General features: G+C 41.8%; 1 protein-coding gene across 2 annotated transcripts in view; it reads left to right on the forward strand.

Annotated features, from left to right (window-relative positions):
* RALB (RAS like proto-oncogene B) overlaps positions 1-19740 on the forward strand; it is a 49442-nt gene that overhangs the window by 23141 nt on the left and 6561 nt on the right. The window contains exons 1-3 of one of the 2 annotated variants that reach the window (XM_080399553.1): positions 84-230; positions 17846-18002; positions 19139-19347. In XM_080399553.1, the coding sequence (XP_080255679.1) occupies positions 17889-18002; positions 19139-19347 (323 nt within the window). In that variant the 5' untranslated portion in view covers positions 84-230; positions 17846-17888. Of the gene's footprint in view, positions 1-83; positions 231-17845; positions 18003-19138; positions 19348-19740 lie in introns of those variants that run through there. The other variant, XM_080399554.1, reaches the window with a different exon arrangement.

Consider the following 19740-nt stretch of genomic DNA (forward strand, 5'->3'; position numbering starts at 1 on the left):
GAGAGCACCACGTGACCGCCGGGCGGGCGGGGAAGGCGGTGCCGGGGCGGGCGCGCGCTCGCGCGGAGCCGGGGCCGGCGGGAGCGGCGACGACGAGGGCGGAAGTGCGCGGCGGGGGCGCGCGGGCGGCGGCACCCCAATGAGAGCGCGGGGGGCGGCGGCGGCGGCGGTTAAAGCGGAGCCGGGCGACAGGCTGGAGCCGCAGCGCGGAGCCGGGTCTTAGCCCCCAGGTGAGAGGGAGCGTGTCTTGGAGCGGGCCCGGCGCGCCCCGGTCTCGGTGGGAGCTTGGCTGTCCCGGCCCCGCTCCCTCGGTGGGGCGAAGTGGGAGCCGCTGGGTCCTGGCCACGGCCTGAGGGGGCCTGGGCCCGCCGGGCGGGGGCTGTGGCAGAGCTCCCGCGTTCCTGCTTCTTCCCCTCCCACCCCGTTTTGTGGGGAGGGAGCGGGGCGGGCAGAGCCCGGTGGCTTCTAGCCCGGGGACGCGGCTCCGCGGCCACCGGAAAGCTCTGGGGGTGCGGGGAGGGCAGAGCCTCGCGTGTGGCTGGTGTCCCTCGGGCCCGAGGTGGGGCTGGGCTGCCATGCAGCCCCCCTTAGGGGTTTGGCAGCTGGTGCTGCGTCCCGGTGGCGCTGGGGCTGAGATGGAGTCGTCGGAGCTGGGTGATTGCTGTGACTTGTATCTACAAGTGGGGCTCGGGGGAGCGAAGGGGTGAGAGGCTGGCCTTGACTGTTGGCTTCTCTTGGCTGCCCCTGGATAAGTGATAACGCTTCATCTGTGCAAGATTAAATGGAATATTTGGGATACTGTTGGTCTCAGCTGGACCAGAAGTTTCTGAGGGATCTTGTTTTATCAGGCCGGGTTGTCTCTGTGCTGCTCTTGATTCTCCCGGCAGCCTTACCGACACGGATCTTGTAGGAGGAGAAAGGTGGTGTCTGAGCGCGACCTTACCTGGCGAAGGGCAGGGAGAGAGGTTGTCTGACAAAGCAGCCCAGTCATGCTTCCTGAACGGCTGGTGGAGGCCTCACTCGCTCTTTCTGCTCGAGTCCTGTTGACTCAATCCTGATCTTGGAACAGGGGACTGGGTCTTGACAACCTCCGAGTATTTTCACTTGGAAAAGGGAGCAGGGAGACTGTATCTGCACTAGGACCAGCCCTGCCTTTTTCCAAGCTTAAGTTTGCAGTTGTAGCTTTTTGTTTGTTCAACTGTAAACATTACTTCTCTAGTTCTGAGATCCTTGTTTCTCTTATGAGGGGCAGGGAAGTGCCTGCCTGTTCAAGGGCATCCTCAGAGCTGTGATTTTCAGGAAAAACTGGCTTTTTTTTTTATGCCTTCACTGTCTGTGCGCCCGCCCCCCCCCCCCCCCCCCCCCCAAGTTATCAAAGCTGAGAGAAGGAACTAACAACTGGGAACCAGACTCATGTTCAGCCTTCATGCAAATAATCTGCAAGAACCACAACTTTTTTGCAGGGAAATTAATAGCAAAAGTTTGATCTTACTTGGCAATAGCACCTTTACACTTACTCACTTACAGCAGACTTGTTAAAATAGTTTTATCTACTACTTTAATCACTTCTAGCCCCTGTACACTGAACTTAATGATTGGATGGTATCAGTTTACCTTGGTAAGTTTTTGCATTTACTTTCAGTGTTAACTATTTAATGAGTAGGAAAGCTTTTAAACTACTCCTGTAAATAAGTTTCCTATATTAGATTTATAGCAGTAAATTGTTGTAGACTTTCTGGAGTAGGCCAACTTGATTGTTTTACATGCCTAGAGAAATGTGAAGCTGACCTGTTTTCACTGGAGTTATGTATGTGCTGCCAAGGAATGTCTAGTTTAAAGATTTAGCTGGAATGTGTTACAAAAACTCCTAACTGAACGCTTAATTTGATCAGACAATACCCTTTCTTGGTCACCCTTTAAGACTTTCAAAATTTGTCTCTAATTGTCAGTGCAGTGGTACTGGATATCTGGATAGAGGAGTAGTTGAGTAGTTGAGACATTTAGATCAAATCAAGGTAGTAATGATGAGACACTGCCTAGACAACTTGGATGTGTCTGCTGAAATCCTGGATGATATATAGATTCTGTGTTCTAATGACTCTTTTCAGGCTTTAAGTTTTTTCATCTGCATCTTAATTGATTAAGCATCAACTGTTATTGACCCAATGCTGGATAAAATGGCTTGCTTCTCTAGGAAGTGTTGGGGTCCAGGCTATGTGAGCAACAGAACTGTCCTGTGAACAGAGCAGAAATGGCCAAGTGCTGTAGCAGAACAACCCCTAACATCATGGTTTGGGAATCTGGTTCATAGTTTGTTCTTGTCCAGCTGCATTGTAAACTGTTAGGTTTCTGTGCTGATACTTCCACTTCAAGTTTAACTTGATGATTTCATATTAACTGGATTTAAGCTCCACATGATTAAGTGAATTGCTTTCTGTGACACAATGAAGTCATCTGAATTAATAGCCTCTTAGAGGTACTGAAGGAGCTTGTTTCTCATGACAGCTGTGCAGGCAGTAAGCACTCAAGGGAATGCAAGTGCATAGTGGTATCAAGACAAAGGGTGTCTAAGGTCAGTAGGTGTCTTGTGCCTGGAACAAACAACTAGGAATGGCAGTAGTGGTCTCTGGGGGTTTGAAAGGCAATGGCTGGGGAGGTCACAGATGTAGATAAATGTGGGTGCTTGCTGCTTTTCATACCATGTGTGCCTGACTTATGCATGATTGAATTATGAAAGGTGTGGATCCTAACTATCAGCCAGGTTAGAGAGCAACTATATTCTCAAACTCTGACTTGGAAGTACTATCCTGCTGAAAAGAACTGAAGCTTTTTAATGTTTTCTTTCTTTATCCACGTTCCACCCCTACGTTTCTGGTAACTATTCTCCACCACCATTGAGCAGTGATAAGGTTCCATTGCCTGGAGTGGCAAAGTCGGCAAACAATCTTGTCTGTTCCATTCTCCTAATGGTAACAATCAATTTTGTGGCTTTTGTGCTGTGATACCTGCCTCTTGATAAGAGGCTCAGGGAGTGGATAATTAAAAAGTACTTGATAATAGCTGCCAAGGAGCAATCATTTTGTTGGTAGCTCCTTTTAGCCCATTAAACAGGACTAACTTTCATCCATGCCTGCCCCAGAAATATCAAGTTGTCTTGTCATTTAAGCAAGATAAGTCTATACAACTCGTGCTTTGTCTCTTCATGTTCTTCCAAATACTGCTTTAATAATAATATTAGAGGATCTGTTTTGTCTTTTGTGCTTGAGATGTGCAAATGTGTTTTTCAAGACCTGTCAAAATGAAAGTCATGAAGTCATGTAATGAGAATGTTATTTAGGCTGCTGTGTAAGTAGCTACTTGAGTCTTTTATGGTGACAAAGTACTTGGAACAGTCACTTTCAAGTGTTTATGACACACTGAGCATATAACATTCCTAATGTTTGCTGAAGTGGTTCAGAAAGGAGCAAATAATGGTTAATTACAGGAATATGAGACTTAATGGAAATGCAGTCCTGACTGGGAATTTTTGCAAGATCACAAGTCAAAAGACTGAAAAATCAGTCCTGGGATTATAAGCATTTGTTAAAACCTTAATCCTGTCAACTGTTACTTTGTGAATTAGTGTTGCTGTCAGTTGATGTAATTAGCATGAAATTTCAGTCTGCTGAAAGTGCAATGGAATGGGAGTTTTTAATATGTTGTCCTTAAACTTGAAACGTGGCAGAACTAATCTGAAGCCAAAGCATAGAACTGGAAAGCTGAGAATGTGCTGAGTTAAGCGGGTGCTGTGATTTCTCTGGTTTCCAGCTCTTTTGGTATGTATCTTTACCTGTAGTGGGAAAGATCGTTCTTTGTGAAAGTACTGGAGACCTAGATTCAGCCCCAACTTCGGGCATGGCTTTGTTTGTGTAGATGGACATGTTAAATCTAAATTGGCAATAATCTTTTATACTGATGACAAGGTTTTATTTTTTGTAAACTTGTGATTTAAGCCACTAGCTTAACAAAAAAAAATCCCATTTTACAGATAGAACTATATTGGAGTACTGCATTATAGGGTTATACTCAAAACATGACAAAGTGCTTCAAAAGCTCAGTTGTAGGAGTGACCTGGGCTCTGTTGCAGAACACTGACTAGAGGGGGTTTTTTAAGGGGTTGGTTTACAAGGTGGTGCTGCCCTGTTCAGCAGGACACTTGGGTACCACTCTAAAGCATACATTTAATGAGTGAAGTGTTCTTAGATAAAGCTGCATGGCAGTTACTTCAGCTTTTCAGAAGAGAGGTGTTTTTGTGAACTGGGGGAGCTGTTCCCTGATTAGAATAAACTAATTCTTAAGTATGTAGTGGTCTAATTCAGCTTTTCGGCTAAACTGCCACTGTGGTAAGAAACTCCTCCCCATGATGGTACTCTTCTATTTAGTGTTCTTGGCTTACTGTGTGATCCCATTTTGGGTAGGTAAGGTATTCTCATTAGTGTAGTTACCAAGAAATCTCACTAACTGACTTGTATATCAGCCTTCTGCTTTTATCTACCATATCATAAAATAGACTAGCCAAGCAATTTAAGGAAGTGGTCTCTCAAAAGACAGCAATGTGTGTTTGAAAATGGTGCTATTTCTCATTCTATTTTCATTTTCAAAACACATTTTAGGAAGCAATTCAATTTTTTTTAAACAATTCTGCAGGCTCATTGAGAATTTAATTGAAGGCAAACTAAAATGGAAGGAGGCGCTGAGTTGAATCTGTTCTGGAGCTGTAATGGAAGGAAACTAATTCAAAATTATTAGACATCAGTAGGCTGACCAGTGGTGCTACTGTACATCTTTATATTAATTTAGATTGTAAAATGGTGATCAAGCAGTGATCTTGTCCAACTCTTTAAGTAGTCACAATGGTATCCTAATAGTAGCCACCATCTGATAAGCATGCTTCCTAGTATACTCTTGTAAATAAATATTAGTTAAGATTTCTAATTAAGTGTTAGTTTTGAAGGACTACCTGCAAGATGTCAACCAGGCTGATCACTTTCAGATTCCCACAAATAGAATTTGCAGCAACTGTATTGCTGGGGCACAGACTTGAATCATAGCATCTCTGAGGCTGGAAGACACTTGTGGAGACTGTAGCTCAGCCCACCTGCTGACTGTGCTAATCCTGACCCATAAACTGGCTTGTCTACCATTCTTAGGTAGAGCTTCATACATTTCTGCTTTTTCTCATGGGAAGAGTAACCCTCTTGCCTTGCCTTCCTGGCATGCCTGCCCTAAAGAGCCTGCAGCCATCCACTGTAGCACTTTTAACCATGACAGCTATCCCAGATCATCTCTGTGATCCCAATGAGGTTATGACCCCTGCAGCTACACGCAGACTCCAAATGTCTCCTGTTTGTTTCCCTTGTGGCATGGATTAGTGTACAGAAGCACCCTGTTGTGCTCACTTCCTAGGGAAGGACACGAGAGCTGTGAGATGAGCCAGCTGTGTATCGGAATAGTAGTTTTTTCTTATTCTGACACCTGTGGAGAGGGGAATGTCTCAAAGAGCACACAAGGATAAATGTATAGTTTGTATTCTGCATTGCTTCTGTATTTTCATGTGACCTGGCACTTACTAGGTCATAAAGGGAAGTATCCTGACCTAAATGTGTCTTAACTTCTGTGTGTTGGAAGTCAAGTGATTCTGAGTTAAGTCTGCCACCCAAAACCAGAGTTATCAACAAGAATGTTATTGTGCTGCTCTGCCTTCTACAGTACTCTGGAGGCTCTGTGGTCAGAGAGCACGTGTTTGGCTGTAATTGCTTTTATAGTGGTAGGCAGAGCATTTTCCATGAGGGAGACCAAGGATAACACTTCTCCCACAAGGGAAACTCTCCACAGCTTTTCATTATCTTTACACGTTAGAATAGGGGTACCAAAACTGCATGTGATCCCTGTACTGGTGGTAATCCAGTTTCTGCTTAAAGATGGAAATACTATTTTTGGCTTTGATATATAATATATGAATACAGTAGACAAAAATAAATGCCTTTTTGTTATTGAAAACATCTGTTCTTAGTCCAGTAGAGAAGTAGCCTCTTATATGTGCAGAATACCTTAGTATGGTATTTATTTTTCATGACTGGGGAAACTGGGATGAAGAAATGTGGTTAAGGTGACTTAACACAGCAGCTGAATTATGGATAACCAGTAATTACCTGAAGTACTAAATGTCACTGTTGTTGCTTTGTGTGATGCAAATGCATTGATTGAAAGGTAGGGAAAAAAGCTTAGTGCTTGGCACTTCTGTGGTGTGTCTGATTGAAGGCGCTTAGTGACTCATTGTATAAATCTGTGAACCCTTCAGTTAAATGCTTAGAACAGTGGAAGTATTTTCAGAGGCTACAGGGAGATGATTGCCCAGTACCTTTGTGGAGTGGGACTCATGGTTAAGAGTAAACTCGGAGTAGAGGTTTGTTACTTGCTTCTGCTCATCATAACAGTAGTTTGTTTCCCCAAATGGAGATGTGAACATGAGACTAACTTCAGTTTAGGAGCAAGGATTGTAATTGTGTGGGTGGATACAGTTGCTTTTGCTGGCACTAAGCCAAGCTAAATAGTGTTTGGACTCTTAATTTGTCCAGGCATCCAGTTCACCAGGGAAACTGAAGACATCATGATCAAGCAAGATCCATGTTCTGGGACAGCAGTGATAGCAGCTCATGACCTGTCTGTCTGCAGTGTCTTGCGCCATATTTGCAAGACCATTGAATTACCTCTGACATCTCAAGGACTGGGTAGGGATGAGGGGTGGGAACTTGACTGGGTAGCACTTCATGAGAACTGAAGAATTAATTTCTGCAATCTGTAGCATGTATATTTGTTGGAATTTTCTATATCAGTGTTGCTGGCAACTTTCTTGTGGATTATATAGCTGCAGGTTATCCACTGAAGTAACTGAAACCATGTTGTAACCTTGTACTGATGTAGGATATGAATCTTAGCTTTTGAACTAGTGTGCTACTTAAGACATTGTGTAAGCTATTTGTCTTGTCTGTTCTACTTGTTATACTCCCAGGATCTGATTAAAGGTTGGTAGTAGATGAATGATTTGGAGCATGTATGTCACTGTCTCTTAGCAGTGGTTTGGTGGATTTGGTGTATGCTGTGTGTTGGGTATGAGCATGCTTCTGCATGGATGAGCTTTCAAAGGAAACATAGCTGAAATATGCTTTGCAACTCAGTGGGAGTGAGGATGTTGTGCAGCTCTGCCTGAGTGTCACTTTTCTGGTATGAGCCTAATTGAGTAGTGTGAGAAATGGTATAATAATTCACCTTAAGTAATTAGGCAACCAGACAGTTATCACCAGTGACAAACTCTTAGCATAATAATACTGATTAATGGTGTTAACTTGGTCTTTGTGCTTATAGAAGACTTCTGTCAGGTTTCCTAGCAAGTTCTTTCTAGGATAAGAACAATATGGTAGATCATTCTCTTCTGTAGTCTCTACAGTGTGTCTTCTGGGCGTTAATACTAGACCTGGAGGCTCATGAAAGTGCTTGGGGAGGTCTGGCTGCAGAAGGATGTAGAAGAGGTATGTTTTGCTGTAATGACACTAGTGGCTATAATTCCCACTTCAGGTAACACCATCTTGTTGAAATAAGAGTGTGTTCTGCTTGGTGCTATGTACAGCCTACCAGTTGCTCTGCACCGAGTAATATGGAAAATGGGATGGTGACTTCTTTTTACTGATAAAACTCTATATTAAACTACAATGCTTCTGTAAGCTATCTGTGAAACAGTGAGGCAATTTTAATAACTGTATTGATCTGTAACTACCTTTATCTGAATACTAACTGTTGTGCTAGAGTTTAGGGGAACTGTGATGGACTGGGGCCTTCCTGAGGTACCTCACCTCTTGGGAGAAACTTCTCTTTAGGATGGTGCTGCATATGCCCCCATTGCAGGAGTGTGTAATGCTTGTGAGCCCTGTCTCCTCTGGCAAAGAGCAGTGATGCTGCTAGTTAGGGGAGCAGCATGTTTTATGCTCTAGTTCATTGCTGTTGACATGGAACAGATACCTGTGTGACAGGGTGGTACAACAACATGGCAGAGCTGGTGGGTTGCACCCAATGAAGCAAGTAGATGCAAGCCTATTATTAGAATCTGAAAGGACAGGTGTAGCATCAAAACTGCAGCTCTACCATGCTGTTAATATGGTAGATGTAGGTACTTTTTAAAAGTAGTATTAAAAGTACTACCTTATAAAGTATCTGTAGAAAACGGTATGAAAAGCCTTTGAAGACTGGAACGGGTAAGAAACCAATTAAACATGGCCTCAGTTGCTGCACCGCTTCTGTGGACTTAAATGGACACTTTCACTTTAGTTCAGAGTGCAAAAATGGAGTAACCCAGCTTTACAAGGCAGAGTATTCTAAACAGTGCTTCAAATTGTCTTACAAAGGTTCTCAAGTGTGGTAGCATCTTAATCATCAAAGATGCCTGTTGTGCAAGTTCCTTACTGCTCTAAAAGGATGACTGTTCTCACTGGCAATGTTGTGGGGACCAATCTTCTTGGGTGCTTATCAGGAGGGATAATTCTAGATCTCTCTGCCTTATTGCTGTTGTCTCTTTGTTTTGTGTTTCTGTCACTGGAGGTGATGCTGCATGCAGGACAAATACAGGCTTCCAGATAGTGATGATCCATCTGAAGGCAGAGAGGCACAGTATCATTTTGGATCTCTCTGCTCAGTTTGTATTCATGCTGGTACAGTGTCAGAAAATGCAACTTAAAACTCTACCAAGGCACAATGTTACAGTTGACTTAACACAGACTTCTATGGTAGTCTTCCTGGAAAGCTGATGCATGGTGGAGTATTGGCAGTTTTCCCACCATTACATGGTCTCTTTGGGGTTTTTTTTCTGATCCCCATTAGGATCTATAAGGAATTCTGTAGGGGAAACTGCCAGTTTATCTCCTTCCCCCACAAGGAAGTCTGGGTAGAGATGCCGGGCCTAATGACTGTAGAAGTACAGCGCTTGTAGACTATTTTCATGTGTCATATCCTAGAGGAGTTGACTTTGTGAATAGTATGGTTCAGCAGATAAAGTGGAACAGCAGTGGAGACAACCGTTAGCTTCCGTCTTGCAGGTATTTCCAGTGCTCTTTATGCATTGAGTATAGAACATTGTATAAACGCACTTGGCTTAGCATCATCTGACCTCTTAGAACCACTTGCATAGGTGACTAGCGGATTGCAGTTGTACAAATGCATTACTACACAACCAAATAGCTGCATTTCCACTTATGGGGCCCAGTAAGCTTTTTAATCTCTATTTTAAGATAAGGTATATGTTTTCTTCAAGCAGGAATCAACTTGGTATCATAGCATGGTCTTAGCTTGGTAGCAAATTAGAAAGGCTTTTGTGTAATTCTGTCCTCTTATCATAACAGTCTCTTTAATGCTGCCTTCCATGATTCCTCCCTTTCTTGGTTGAATAGTCTCTGTATCTATAAAGACTAAGGGGAAAAACAGGCACTGCTTTATTGGCCTAGGAAATGGAGATGCCTACCTAAACGCTCTGTATCTGTGACAAATAAAATAATTGAAATGGATGTTTTATACAGATCTGTGTAAAGATGCCCCAAGACCAAAATGAAGCAGCAGAAATAAGGCTTGCATTCTAGTGTCTGTATGCAGTCTCTAAGATGACTTGGAAGGCTTTGTGGCCTGCATATGACTGCAGTATTGCAGGACAGTACTGTGTTGGGATGCCTACATGCAATAATAATCTTTGTACAGTTCTTACCTGTCTAAGTGTTAACTTTGTGTCATGACCTTTGCAATCTTATTTAGTCAAAGATGGATACAAATAACTTTTTTGGTGCTGCAGTACCTTAAAAGTGCTGTTTAAGGCTAGTCCTTTTTTCTCTCACTTAGATACTGATCAGAAACAAGTTACTGGGCTATCTTTCTTCCACTAAGGGAATTCTAAAAAACCAAAACCCTAACAGATATTTAAGTCCCTTAGGAACAGGGATATGTATACATTCCCCTGTATTTCAATTCAGCGTAAGATCTGGCTTTAGTTTAAAGGATTGCTTTAAACTGCTACCCTTCTGATGCTCAAACTGAGTTCTTCCTGTGACTAAATCTTTGAAGGCTGCATATTTGAATGCAGCCTTCAGCTGTAAACTTAGTTAGGATTTGGTTCCAGGTTTTCTTTGGATGTCAAGATTATTACCTCGAAATTACTGCTCACAAGTAAGACTGTTTATTTGTAATAATCTAGAGTGGTCCTTTACTGAATAATGTGAGAGGGCATGTATTTAGGAATTTTATCTAGTAAGTAAACGCCTGCTGCTGTCAGATTTTCTGAGTTATAATGATGTGTCTTTCTGAAAACTCATAAGCAAGTTGGGCTATGCTTGGCAAGGATGGGGGGGAGTAATTGAATATGAATACAGGTATTTCATAGTTAAAATAGGTCACTAATCTGTGATAGCTACATCTGAAGATAGCCATAAAAAGTGGGGTTGTCCAAGTCTAGCTATAGACTGTTGCAAAGAACAGTGTGCCAGACTCTGTAAGTTGCTAGAGTAATAAAGGTCAGCTAAAGTAGCAATGCTCCTGAGAGTCTGTTTCTTCATGATCTATTCTACACAACTGCACGTCAGGAAAATACTTGAAGTCTTTGTATAGTAAGTCTATTCTTCTAAAGATCTCTTGATCTTATTGAACAGTTTTAGTCTAAGTGGAGAGCTGAAGACATCTGTGCATGCAAATGTGTGGAACAGTGAAAAGTGGTATGAGGATTACTAGCAGGGATTCTTAATCTTAACTGTCTGGCATCCAGTGGCTGGATATCTGATGCTGTTGATAGTGTTAGAATACACTAGTGTAATTTCTGAGTCCCAGTGTGGAATGCTTGCTTCCCTGTGCATACATGCAGGGAGGACTCCTGATCAGAATGAATTATAAATACTGCTTTTATTCTGCATGTGTATGCTCCAGACGAGCAAGTCTTAGGGACTTGCCTGCAGTGCAAGTTCATCATACAGGCTGCAGTATTTCTTCTGGAAGCTAACACTTCAGATGTTAATGAAATACAATTCCTGAATTAAAACTTCCTTGGTCTGTGCTTATTCTTTCCCCAGTCTGGTAGAAGATGGGGAATAGTCATGGTCTGGCTTAACCTTGAACTGCTGCAACACTGCAGACCTGCTTGTCTTGGGTTTGCTTCTTGTGTCTGTTCTAGTAGTGTATGTATGGCTGCTGCTAGAGAGTAGTTGTGACGGCCAGTGTCTTTAAATGTACATGGAATTCTGTTTTTTGGATGGGATTAGTAACTAATTCTAACTGATGGAAACTCGTGTAATGATACACTGAAAGTTACAAGCAAATAATGTATTAATTCTGCAGTTTTTCCTGTAACACTGAAAGGTATGGCTGTTGATGCCTTCCGACAATTCTATAAGGAATATACCCTTCACATGTAGAGAGTAAGGTAGTTCCTTGCCCTAAATTCTTCCTCCTGATGTTGTAAGTATTAAGTTTAGCAAATCCATTTCTAGCATTCTGTTTAGTGCCCTTATCCTTGCAACTGCAGGTCTACTAACAGGTTTTGCATGGAGAGAGAAAATGCCTGATTAGCAAAAGCAGATCTCAGGTTTGGGGTTTCATACCAGTGCTGAGCCCAGACACTACAGCAGGTTGTCGGCTGTACCAGCACACTTGTCAAGGGAGCATAGTGTGAGCAGGATCAGGTAACTTCACTGTTTCTGCAGCAATGTAAGTAGCATTTTGGCTGCTATAGTTCCACCTTCTTTGGCATCAATTGTGCAAATTGGCTTTCTTCCCTCACATCAGCACTGGCACTGAGGCATGTGGCCTTGGAGATGTGACTGGCAGGCCCAGTCAGCCAGGCTGAATAGCTCTCCTGCAGGAGGAGATGGGCTTGAACAGCCAGGGCCAAGGGAGTGAGGGCAGTGATAGCAGCATTGGGTGATACAAATGGGGGCTGTGAAATTGCTGCCCCCATCTGTTCTGCACGACATCTCAAGCTGGATGAGTTCCTTGACCTTATTAAGCATGGCCCAGAAAAATCTTTAACCACAGCTGGGAAGGTAGAAACACCCAGCAGTACATGGGGAAGGATATCCCTAGCAGGAATTTCTGCCAAACATATAATCATCTCTTTAACTTGAAAACCAATAACTGGAGACATGCTGAGAGGTAAGATAATAGCACAGCAAAAGAAGATAGAGTAGCATTTTTATTTTTAGCCTGCATATTCTAAAACTTTCAGTAGCATTAAATATGCTACTTAATCTCAAATGAATGGTTTTTTTTATATAGTTGAATTACCAGTTCAAGCACTTACAGTCCATTGAAAGCTAATGGAATTTCAGTACTTAAATATTTTCTGGATAACCTCAGAACAGCTGAGGAGCTCTTACAGTTCATAGCTCAGTGAGATTGTTAATTAGTTTTGTGATCCAGGGAATTTCTGTGACTGCATTCTTGTTGGCATATGACAGAACCAAACACCTCAAAGTCTCTAATTCATATTCTGATAAATGAGGATTGTTAAAATACTGTTGCAAAACCTTGCTCTTTATGTGCTTGCTTTTGATGACATCATATTTAAGTCTTTAATAGGTTGAATACTCAGATTTTCCTTTTAAAGTAGGTATCTTAAGAGTCTGACAAAGCTGCTCTGTCAAGCTATTGGGCTAAGCGTTTCTAGAATCCCATTTTAAAATGCAAAGAGTGGCTGCTTTCAGTGGCAGAACAGCAGTGAAAAGAAATGTCCAAAGATATCAGCTGCACAGCAAGAGAACAAGGGCTGATCTCAGCAATTTTGAGCTTAGAGCTTTATTTCAGTTTTTAATCCCAAAGTGAATTGGAAGAACTAGAAGCAATTTCAGTTAAAGACTTTGGAGGGGTCTAGAATTTTTTTATTATAGTAACAGAATAGTTACTGGAAAACAGGTAAACTTGGTGAAGTTTCTTATGTGTGTTTTTTCTTCTACAGCCGATGCAAATACATAGAATAGGTTCTTTTTTGTGAAGTGGCAAGAGCTTTTTCCTTTCTGTAAGTGACTGTACAACTGTGAGGCCTTAAGGCAGGTGAAGTAAAAAGGGATGTGAAAATGCAATCTAATGCAATAAATGTAGTTATTCAGTAATGGGTCTCTGAACCTTGGCATTGGGTAAACTAGTCACGTTTGTTAACAATATTTGAAGAATTTAACTGTTACGGCTAAGAGAAGGTGGAGAAATAGCACCCTAGTGGTTATGTTTGGAGGTCATGGAGCTGTTTATAAACAAGTGCCTTGAAGTGCTCAGTTTCAAGGGACCAGCCAAGAATGACACAACATTGTGCAGGTTTCTCTTCAGCAGAAAGCCTTAGTTAACCTGGAAAAGTTATAATCTGAACAGGTAAGAAAAGGGAAGGCTGAAACTGTTGGTAAGTTTAGGGTGAAATTTCTTATATTGAGGGTAGCATAGTTTGGTTAGTTCTGAAGATATTTACTTGACCACAGAAGTCTAAATCTTTTTGGTCTTTAGCAGCTACTGTGTATGGCCTGATTTACAGGTCTTGCTGTGCTTTATGTGGCTGGCCTGTCTGCTGGTGTAACCTTCGTTTCTTGGTCTGAAGAGCATCTTTCACTAGCCCAACAAAATTCACATTGTGCATATGGCTTTGTGTAACCTATTATAAAACAAATCTGGAGTTACTAAAAGATAGGATTAAGCCATTGACCTGAAGCAGATGATGCACATAATTGCTTCTAATATCTTAAAGATGAAAGACGGCCCGAAAAAGCTGTGACTTGGGCTCTGTCTAGCACTCTGTTTTAAAGCAGAATGAACTGTAACCAGGAGAACACCACCACCACCCACCTCTGATCTTTCAAAAAACACTATCTGTTTTTTATGGCTTATAACACCACACAAAATTGAACATGATGTCATTAAACCTGAGGGTAAAGTGCCAGATTGAAATTAAATGGGTGGACACACTGCCGTAGACTGGATTGCTTCTCATCCTCTCAGAGGAGGCTTGCTGTTTGGATACAGTTTACTTTCCAGTAAGTTAAAAGCAATATGGGAGAGGAGGGAATACTTATCACATAATTAGGTGTCTTGTCTGGACACTGAATTCAGAGCAGGCTTTTCAGCAGATGTTAAGACTCTTGGCCTTAAATTTACATTCCCTTAAACTGAAGGCAACAGAACAATGTTTTGAAAGCAACTGCAGTCATCACAGGTTCTTCTAGACATTGCTACTTTTTTGAGAGGTGGTTGAATTTCCCAAGACTACTTTTCTGTAAGAAACAGATGAGTTAATGTTGGTGTCTTGATTGCCTCAAGGATGCTTAATCTACAGAATGAGATGAAAATTCACCCTTCTCTAATGGGGTGATGGAGAGGTTCTACTTGTGTTAATTGATTATTTTTTTTAACCTCAAGGAACTGTTAAATGTGAGCTTTGAACCATGGTGTGTAAATGGCAGCACAAGGAACAGATGGAAATGCAAGTAATCAAACAGTTGGCTTCAGTGTATTCCTATTAAAATCTTACTGTGCCACTTTTGGAACCAGTGTTCTATTGTGCTGTTAGCCTGGTCTGTAAGCACTGATACTGCCTGTGTCAATTCTGTGCTATGCTGCTTCAGCCTTGCCTTGTTCTGTGCTGCCTGGCTCTTCTGGGGCTGGAGGGGGTTGTGCTCCCTCTGTTGCCATCAAAGAGACTCCTTGTATGAAGCTTCTGGGATTTCCTGAGGGTACACAACGTGGGAGCTGTGTTGTGAGCAGACCTCTGCATTCAGGGGGTTCATAAAGTGTTGATAATCTAAAAGATTCAAGTGGCACTTGTAACAGCTCTGCAGGGAAGGTCAAGTACTGTGGCCATTAAGAGCCAGGCTAGCTTTAGATGCAATAAACCCGTAAACTCGTATGCTGTTGGGTGGGTTTTTTTAATACTATACTTGGGTTACAAGCCAGGTAATACTGTAAGGCTGACCTTGCAGTTTCTGCTGGTGTGGTGGGGTGGAGAAGGAAGGATTTAAATATTCTTTCCACTTATCTCTACAATGACCTTGTAGTGAACAGTCAAGTTGGTCCATATTTCACCTAAAAGGCAGCTATTCCTTTATTATCACCTGGTAAAGTTGTGGTATCCATATTGACAGGAGGCAGAAAGTTGCTCTCTCTTTGTCTTGGCTGTTAGTAAAAAAAGTTCTCATTGCAGTTGCATAGCACAGTGGACTTAGGGCAACATCACAGGCAGCAGCACTAAGTTTGTGTTGCCAGAGAAATACTTAATTTCAAAGCTTTGTGTTAGATAACATAGCATTTAAAACAATCTTAGGATGTTTGGGTTTAACATTAAACTATTTCTTTAACAGTAATTACATTGAAAAGTTGCTAAGGGTCACTTGGCTTCTCCAGAAAGCAGCTTATCTACTACTGTCAAAGCCAGGCTACTGTTGAACTAGAACAAAATAAACTTCTCTAACGTAAGAGCAAGCCGTGTTAGTTTGACTACACACTGAGGTATTATTGGAACACTGAAGTCTCCAATCTATAGCTCTCCTGACTTGGGTGTCTATGTCCAAGCAAGCTGAATTCTAGTTTATAATCTGTAGAACATGTGGACCGCAAGCAAAATGCCTTTTGGCAACAATTTCTGGAGTTCAGATGCTACCTGTTTTGTGTTTTCGTAGTTTTTTTTCCCCATGTTCCTGTGGCAGGGACTTCAGTTCTTTTTCCCCTCTGGCTTGCCTTTCTGGTGACTAAGAACAACAACAAAAAAAATAATTGCAAAAAACCTCGTAATAGTCTTCTGGTTTGGAATCTCTGGGGTAATGGCTGAATTCACTGTCTCAAACATAAATGTGTTTTGCTTCTCAGAGATTCTCCCTGTACAGCACAGAGTTGTCACATCCCTATATTTAAGGGATTTTATATTAAATTTCTATACTAAGGAGTGTCCTGAATGAGGGAGCTTATGTATAACATAATATAGAAGATTACCAGAAGAAAAATACTTGTTTTCATTGACTGGTGTTTATTCCAGAATAACACTTAAAAGATCATTAACTTGTGTTCCTGTACTAAATGTATGTAGCAAACGGTTGTGAGTAAAATACTCTGCATGCAAAAATACTACTGCTCAGATGGCTGAAAATGCTGTCCTGAGGGTACTTCTTGGTTGTTGGCATGTTTGTACTTGCATGCAGTAGTCATAAGAACTTAGTTTGTTTTGTTGCTTTTCAGAACATCAAGTCATGACAAGGGGGGGTGGGGGTGGAATCTTCACCATCAGTGTATCCCAGGGCAGGTTACGCAGCATGGTCGTAGAATTGTCAGCCTCAAAATGCAGGGCATATAAACTGGATTGCTTGGAGCAAACTGTTATAAGGGGGAAGTTTGGACTAGACAGCATCCAAAGGTCCTTTCCAGGCTAAATAATCTTACGGTGTGTTTGTAGGTTGACAATCCCTTAAATTCCCAGTTAATTTTTAGGGGAGCTAGTTATCCTGAAGCTTTTTTTCCAATATAGTACTCCAGCTTCTACTGTAGGCTGTGTATTTCCATCTAGTAGAACTTGATAGTGTACTGTGGTAGTTCCATTGTCTTTCTGGAGCAATCGTGCCCAGCCTAATTTGAGACTCCTGGTAGGCCTGTTGCTTCTGTGCTTCTGGAATAATGGGTGCTGCTATAAACCAAGGCTGGTATAGCCACTTTTCATAGCAGTGTTTGCTGAATGGTCTGCTGTTCTCTTTTTAGCACTCTGCCAGGATATGAACAGCTGAGGCCCTTAGTTGTCATGCCATGAGGACACAAGTGTTGCTATCCTAGCATCTCCCTTATAGTAGTCATGTGTCTGGAATACACGTCTCTGGTTTTTTTTTTCCCCCCCCTGTGTGTGAATCCTGACTGGTGTTGTGTCTTTTTGTATTGGTTACTCTGCTTTTCTCTCCAATGCGCTGTTCTTAGAGATGCTACTTGTGTTGGTCACAACTACTGTGTCCAGCTACTCTTAAAAAAAAAAATTGTTTTTAAGAAGTCTCTAGCATTTAATTGTTTTGCATAACACAAAACCAAAGGCTTGTTAACTATACTTGTTTATTGAAGCTTATTATTTTATGGCTTTGAAACATCACAAGAAGAATGAGAACAGAGAATTTCTTGCAGTAAAGCACAATAGTTTTTTTTCTTCCAAAAGCAAATTAGATTTGCAGCATCAGAAGGCAGGAAGAATATAAATGTTAATGCCATGTCATAAGACTTTCTGCTGGAAGCTTTTGCAACTTGTTCCTGCCAGAATTTACTGCTTTTTTTCTTAGCTTATGTAGAGAAGAGATCAAAAGTAATCTTTCTACCTCTAAGCAGATCTAAGGTATAGCTCTGCTTCCATGTTGACACTAAGCTGCATCAACATTAAAGAAATGCTTTAGAAAGGTGTAAAGCCTTATAACAAGAACAATAAAAAACACTTAATTTCATGTTATTGAAAGAAATTAGTTTTTTATTCTTTGGGAACTGCTCTAAGTGGTAGTTGTGTAAGGTGGGCTTACAGATAAGAACAACTTGTTCATCTAGTAGCTGTTTTAAGAAATCTTTTGTTTAAACTTTATGAATGGTACTGTTGTCACAAATGGAAGGGATTTGTTCTTATACCTTGTTCCTACTCGTACTTCAGACATCAGTGATGTGATCTGCTTGCCAGTACATTGAAATGGCCCATTCCTCAGGCTTGCTGGGCAGAGTTTTAATCTGGTCTTTCAGCACTAGGGAGATGCTTTACCTGTGTGTCACCAATGTCATGGATGGTGACTCTTTCTTCTGTCTGCAGATCTAATTGGTTGCCTGGCACTTCATCTGTGGCAAGTGGGACGATGGCTGCCAGTAAGAGCAAGAACCAGAGTTCCTTGGCCCTCCATAAAGTGATAATGGTTGGCAGTGGAGGTGTGGGCAAATCTGCACTCACTCTTCAATTTATGTATGATGAGGTAAGTAGCTTTGGTTTGGTTTCTCTAAAGCACCAATGGATACAGTTTACCAAACTTCTGTAGTGGGACAGGGGAACTAAATGTAACTAGCAAAAGACCTGATGACCTGACTGGCAGGAGAAGGATATAAAAATCAGGGAGGGGTGCCCTCTGATAAATTCTTTAGCAAAGGGTGACAAAACTGATGCTTGTTAGTTAGTCTTCAGAAGGTATGCGTAATGTGCATGTGCTTGTCTGAGTGTACAAAAGCTATCACCAGTTGGCACTGAACTTTAATTTTGTTCCTCTTTTTTTAGGTCAGTTAAAGTTGAAGTCAGAAGTAAGCATTACAGCTCATTCTGAGCTAGATGATGAAGTGGGCATGTTCAGAGCATGAATTATTCTGTGCTGGTATACAGAAAGCTAGACCAGATGATCTAGACTAGTATGTGAAGGAATACATGAATCTGTAATTTAGAAGTTAATGTTTATATACAGGCTGTCCACACATACTACAGTGATTGAGTATCTGAACAGGTGGCATACTTGTTAGTGAAGGCCAGCCAGCTTAATCAGGCTCATGGCACAGCCTTTTGCTGTACTTCAAGGCTGAGAGAAAGGAGGTGGAAAGGTTAGTTCTGTACTGACAGCCCGTCTGACACTGGTACCTTACAAGTTGAACTGGCAGTGGCTTTTTGGATCTGATCAATATTGAATGGACTACAGTATGTCCCTGTGTAATTATAGAGCAGGTTTTCATGTTCAGCAGCTGGATGCTGTCATCTATACCTGTTGAAGTTTCAGTTAACTGTGTGCTCCAATACTTTTTCTTGAAGTGGGAGATCTGGATAATGCCACCAGGTTGCTGGTAGCTTATACTGCATCCTTGTCCCTTAAATTATGCTGAAACTGCTGAATGGTGTTTTATGTAGCAAGACAGTTTCTCTTGACTAGGCAGACTGGCTCTGATGTATTAAGTGCTTAAATAATTTGCTTTTTATAGTGAAACTAAAAAAAGAGGTGGTGGAACTTAGTAGCTGACTGTATTATGAGAAGGTTTGGGGGAGTTTAAGTGTCACTGAAGTGGAAAAGGCTGGATGTAGACTAATAATGAGACCATTTGACAGTAATTCTAAACACTAATCCCTTACCTTCAGTTTGTAGAAGACTATGAACCTACCAAGGCTGACAGCTACAGAAAGAAAGTAGTTCTGGATGGTGAAGAAGTTCAGATAGACATTCTGGACACGGCAGGACAGGAAGATTATGCAGCCATCAGAGATAACTATTTTCGCAGTGGGGAAGGATTTCTTCTAGTCTTCTCAATAACAGAGCATGAATCCTTCACAGCAACAGCAGAGTTTCGGTAAGTAGCTCTTCTCCCAGGCAGAGGGAAGTATCTGCTTCCTTTGTTGCTCTGACAACTCCTCTTAGAGCACTGTAGCTTTTATCCTTTGTTCGTTACCATTTGGTGGCATAAGAGTGTCAACCTAACTATTTGCTCTTAGTAACTGGTAACTTAAACCATGGTATCCAGCCTATGGCTGTGGCTGTCTTCATGCCTGCAACTTAGGAGTACATTACTCCAGCAGCAACTTCAGGCAAGTAACAGATTCTTGGACTCTTAAAACCTGCATATTCAAGCCAATTTTCAGTCTTTGTGGATGTGAAGTTTAATTATCTTAGAGCAGTACTTCTGGAATTAAGTCTACCTTTTGGCCAAGTTTCAGACGCTCTATTGCTTTCTGCTAGAAGCAGG

Source organism: Falco punctatus, assembly GCF_963210335.1.
Source record: "Falco punctatus genome assembly, chromosome: 8".
In the NCBI taxonomy this organism is placed as follows: domain Eukaryota; kingdom Metazoa; phylum Chordata; class Aves; order Falconiformes; family Falconidae; genus Falco; species Falco punctatus.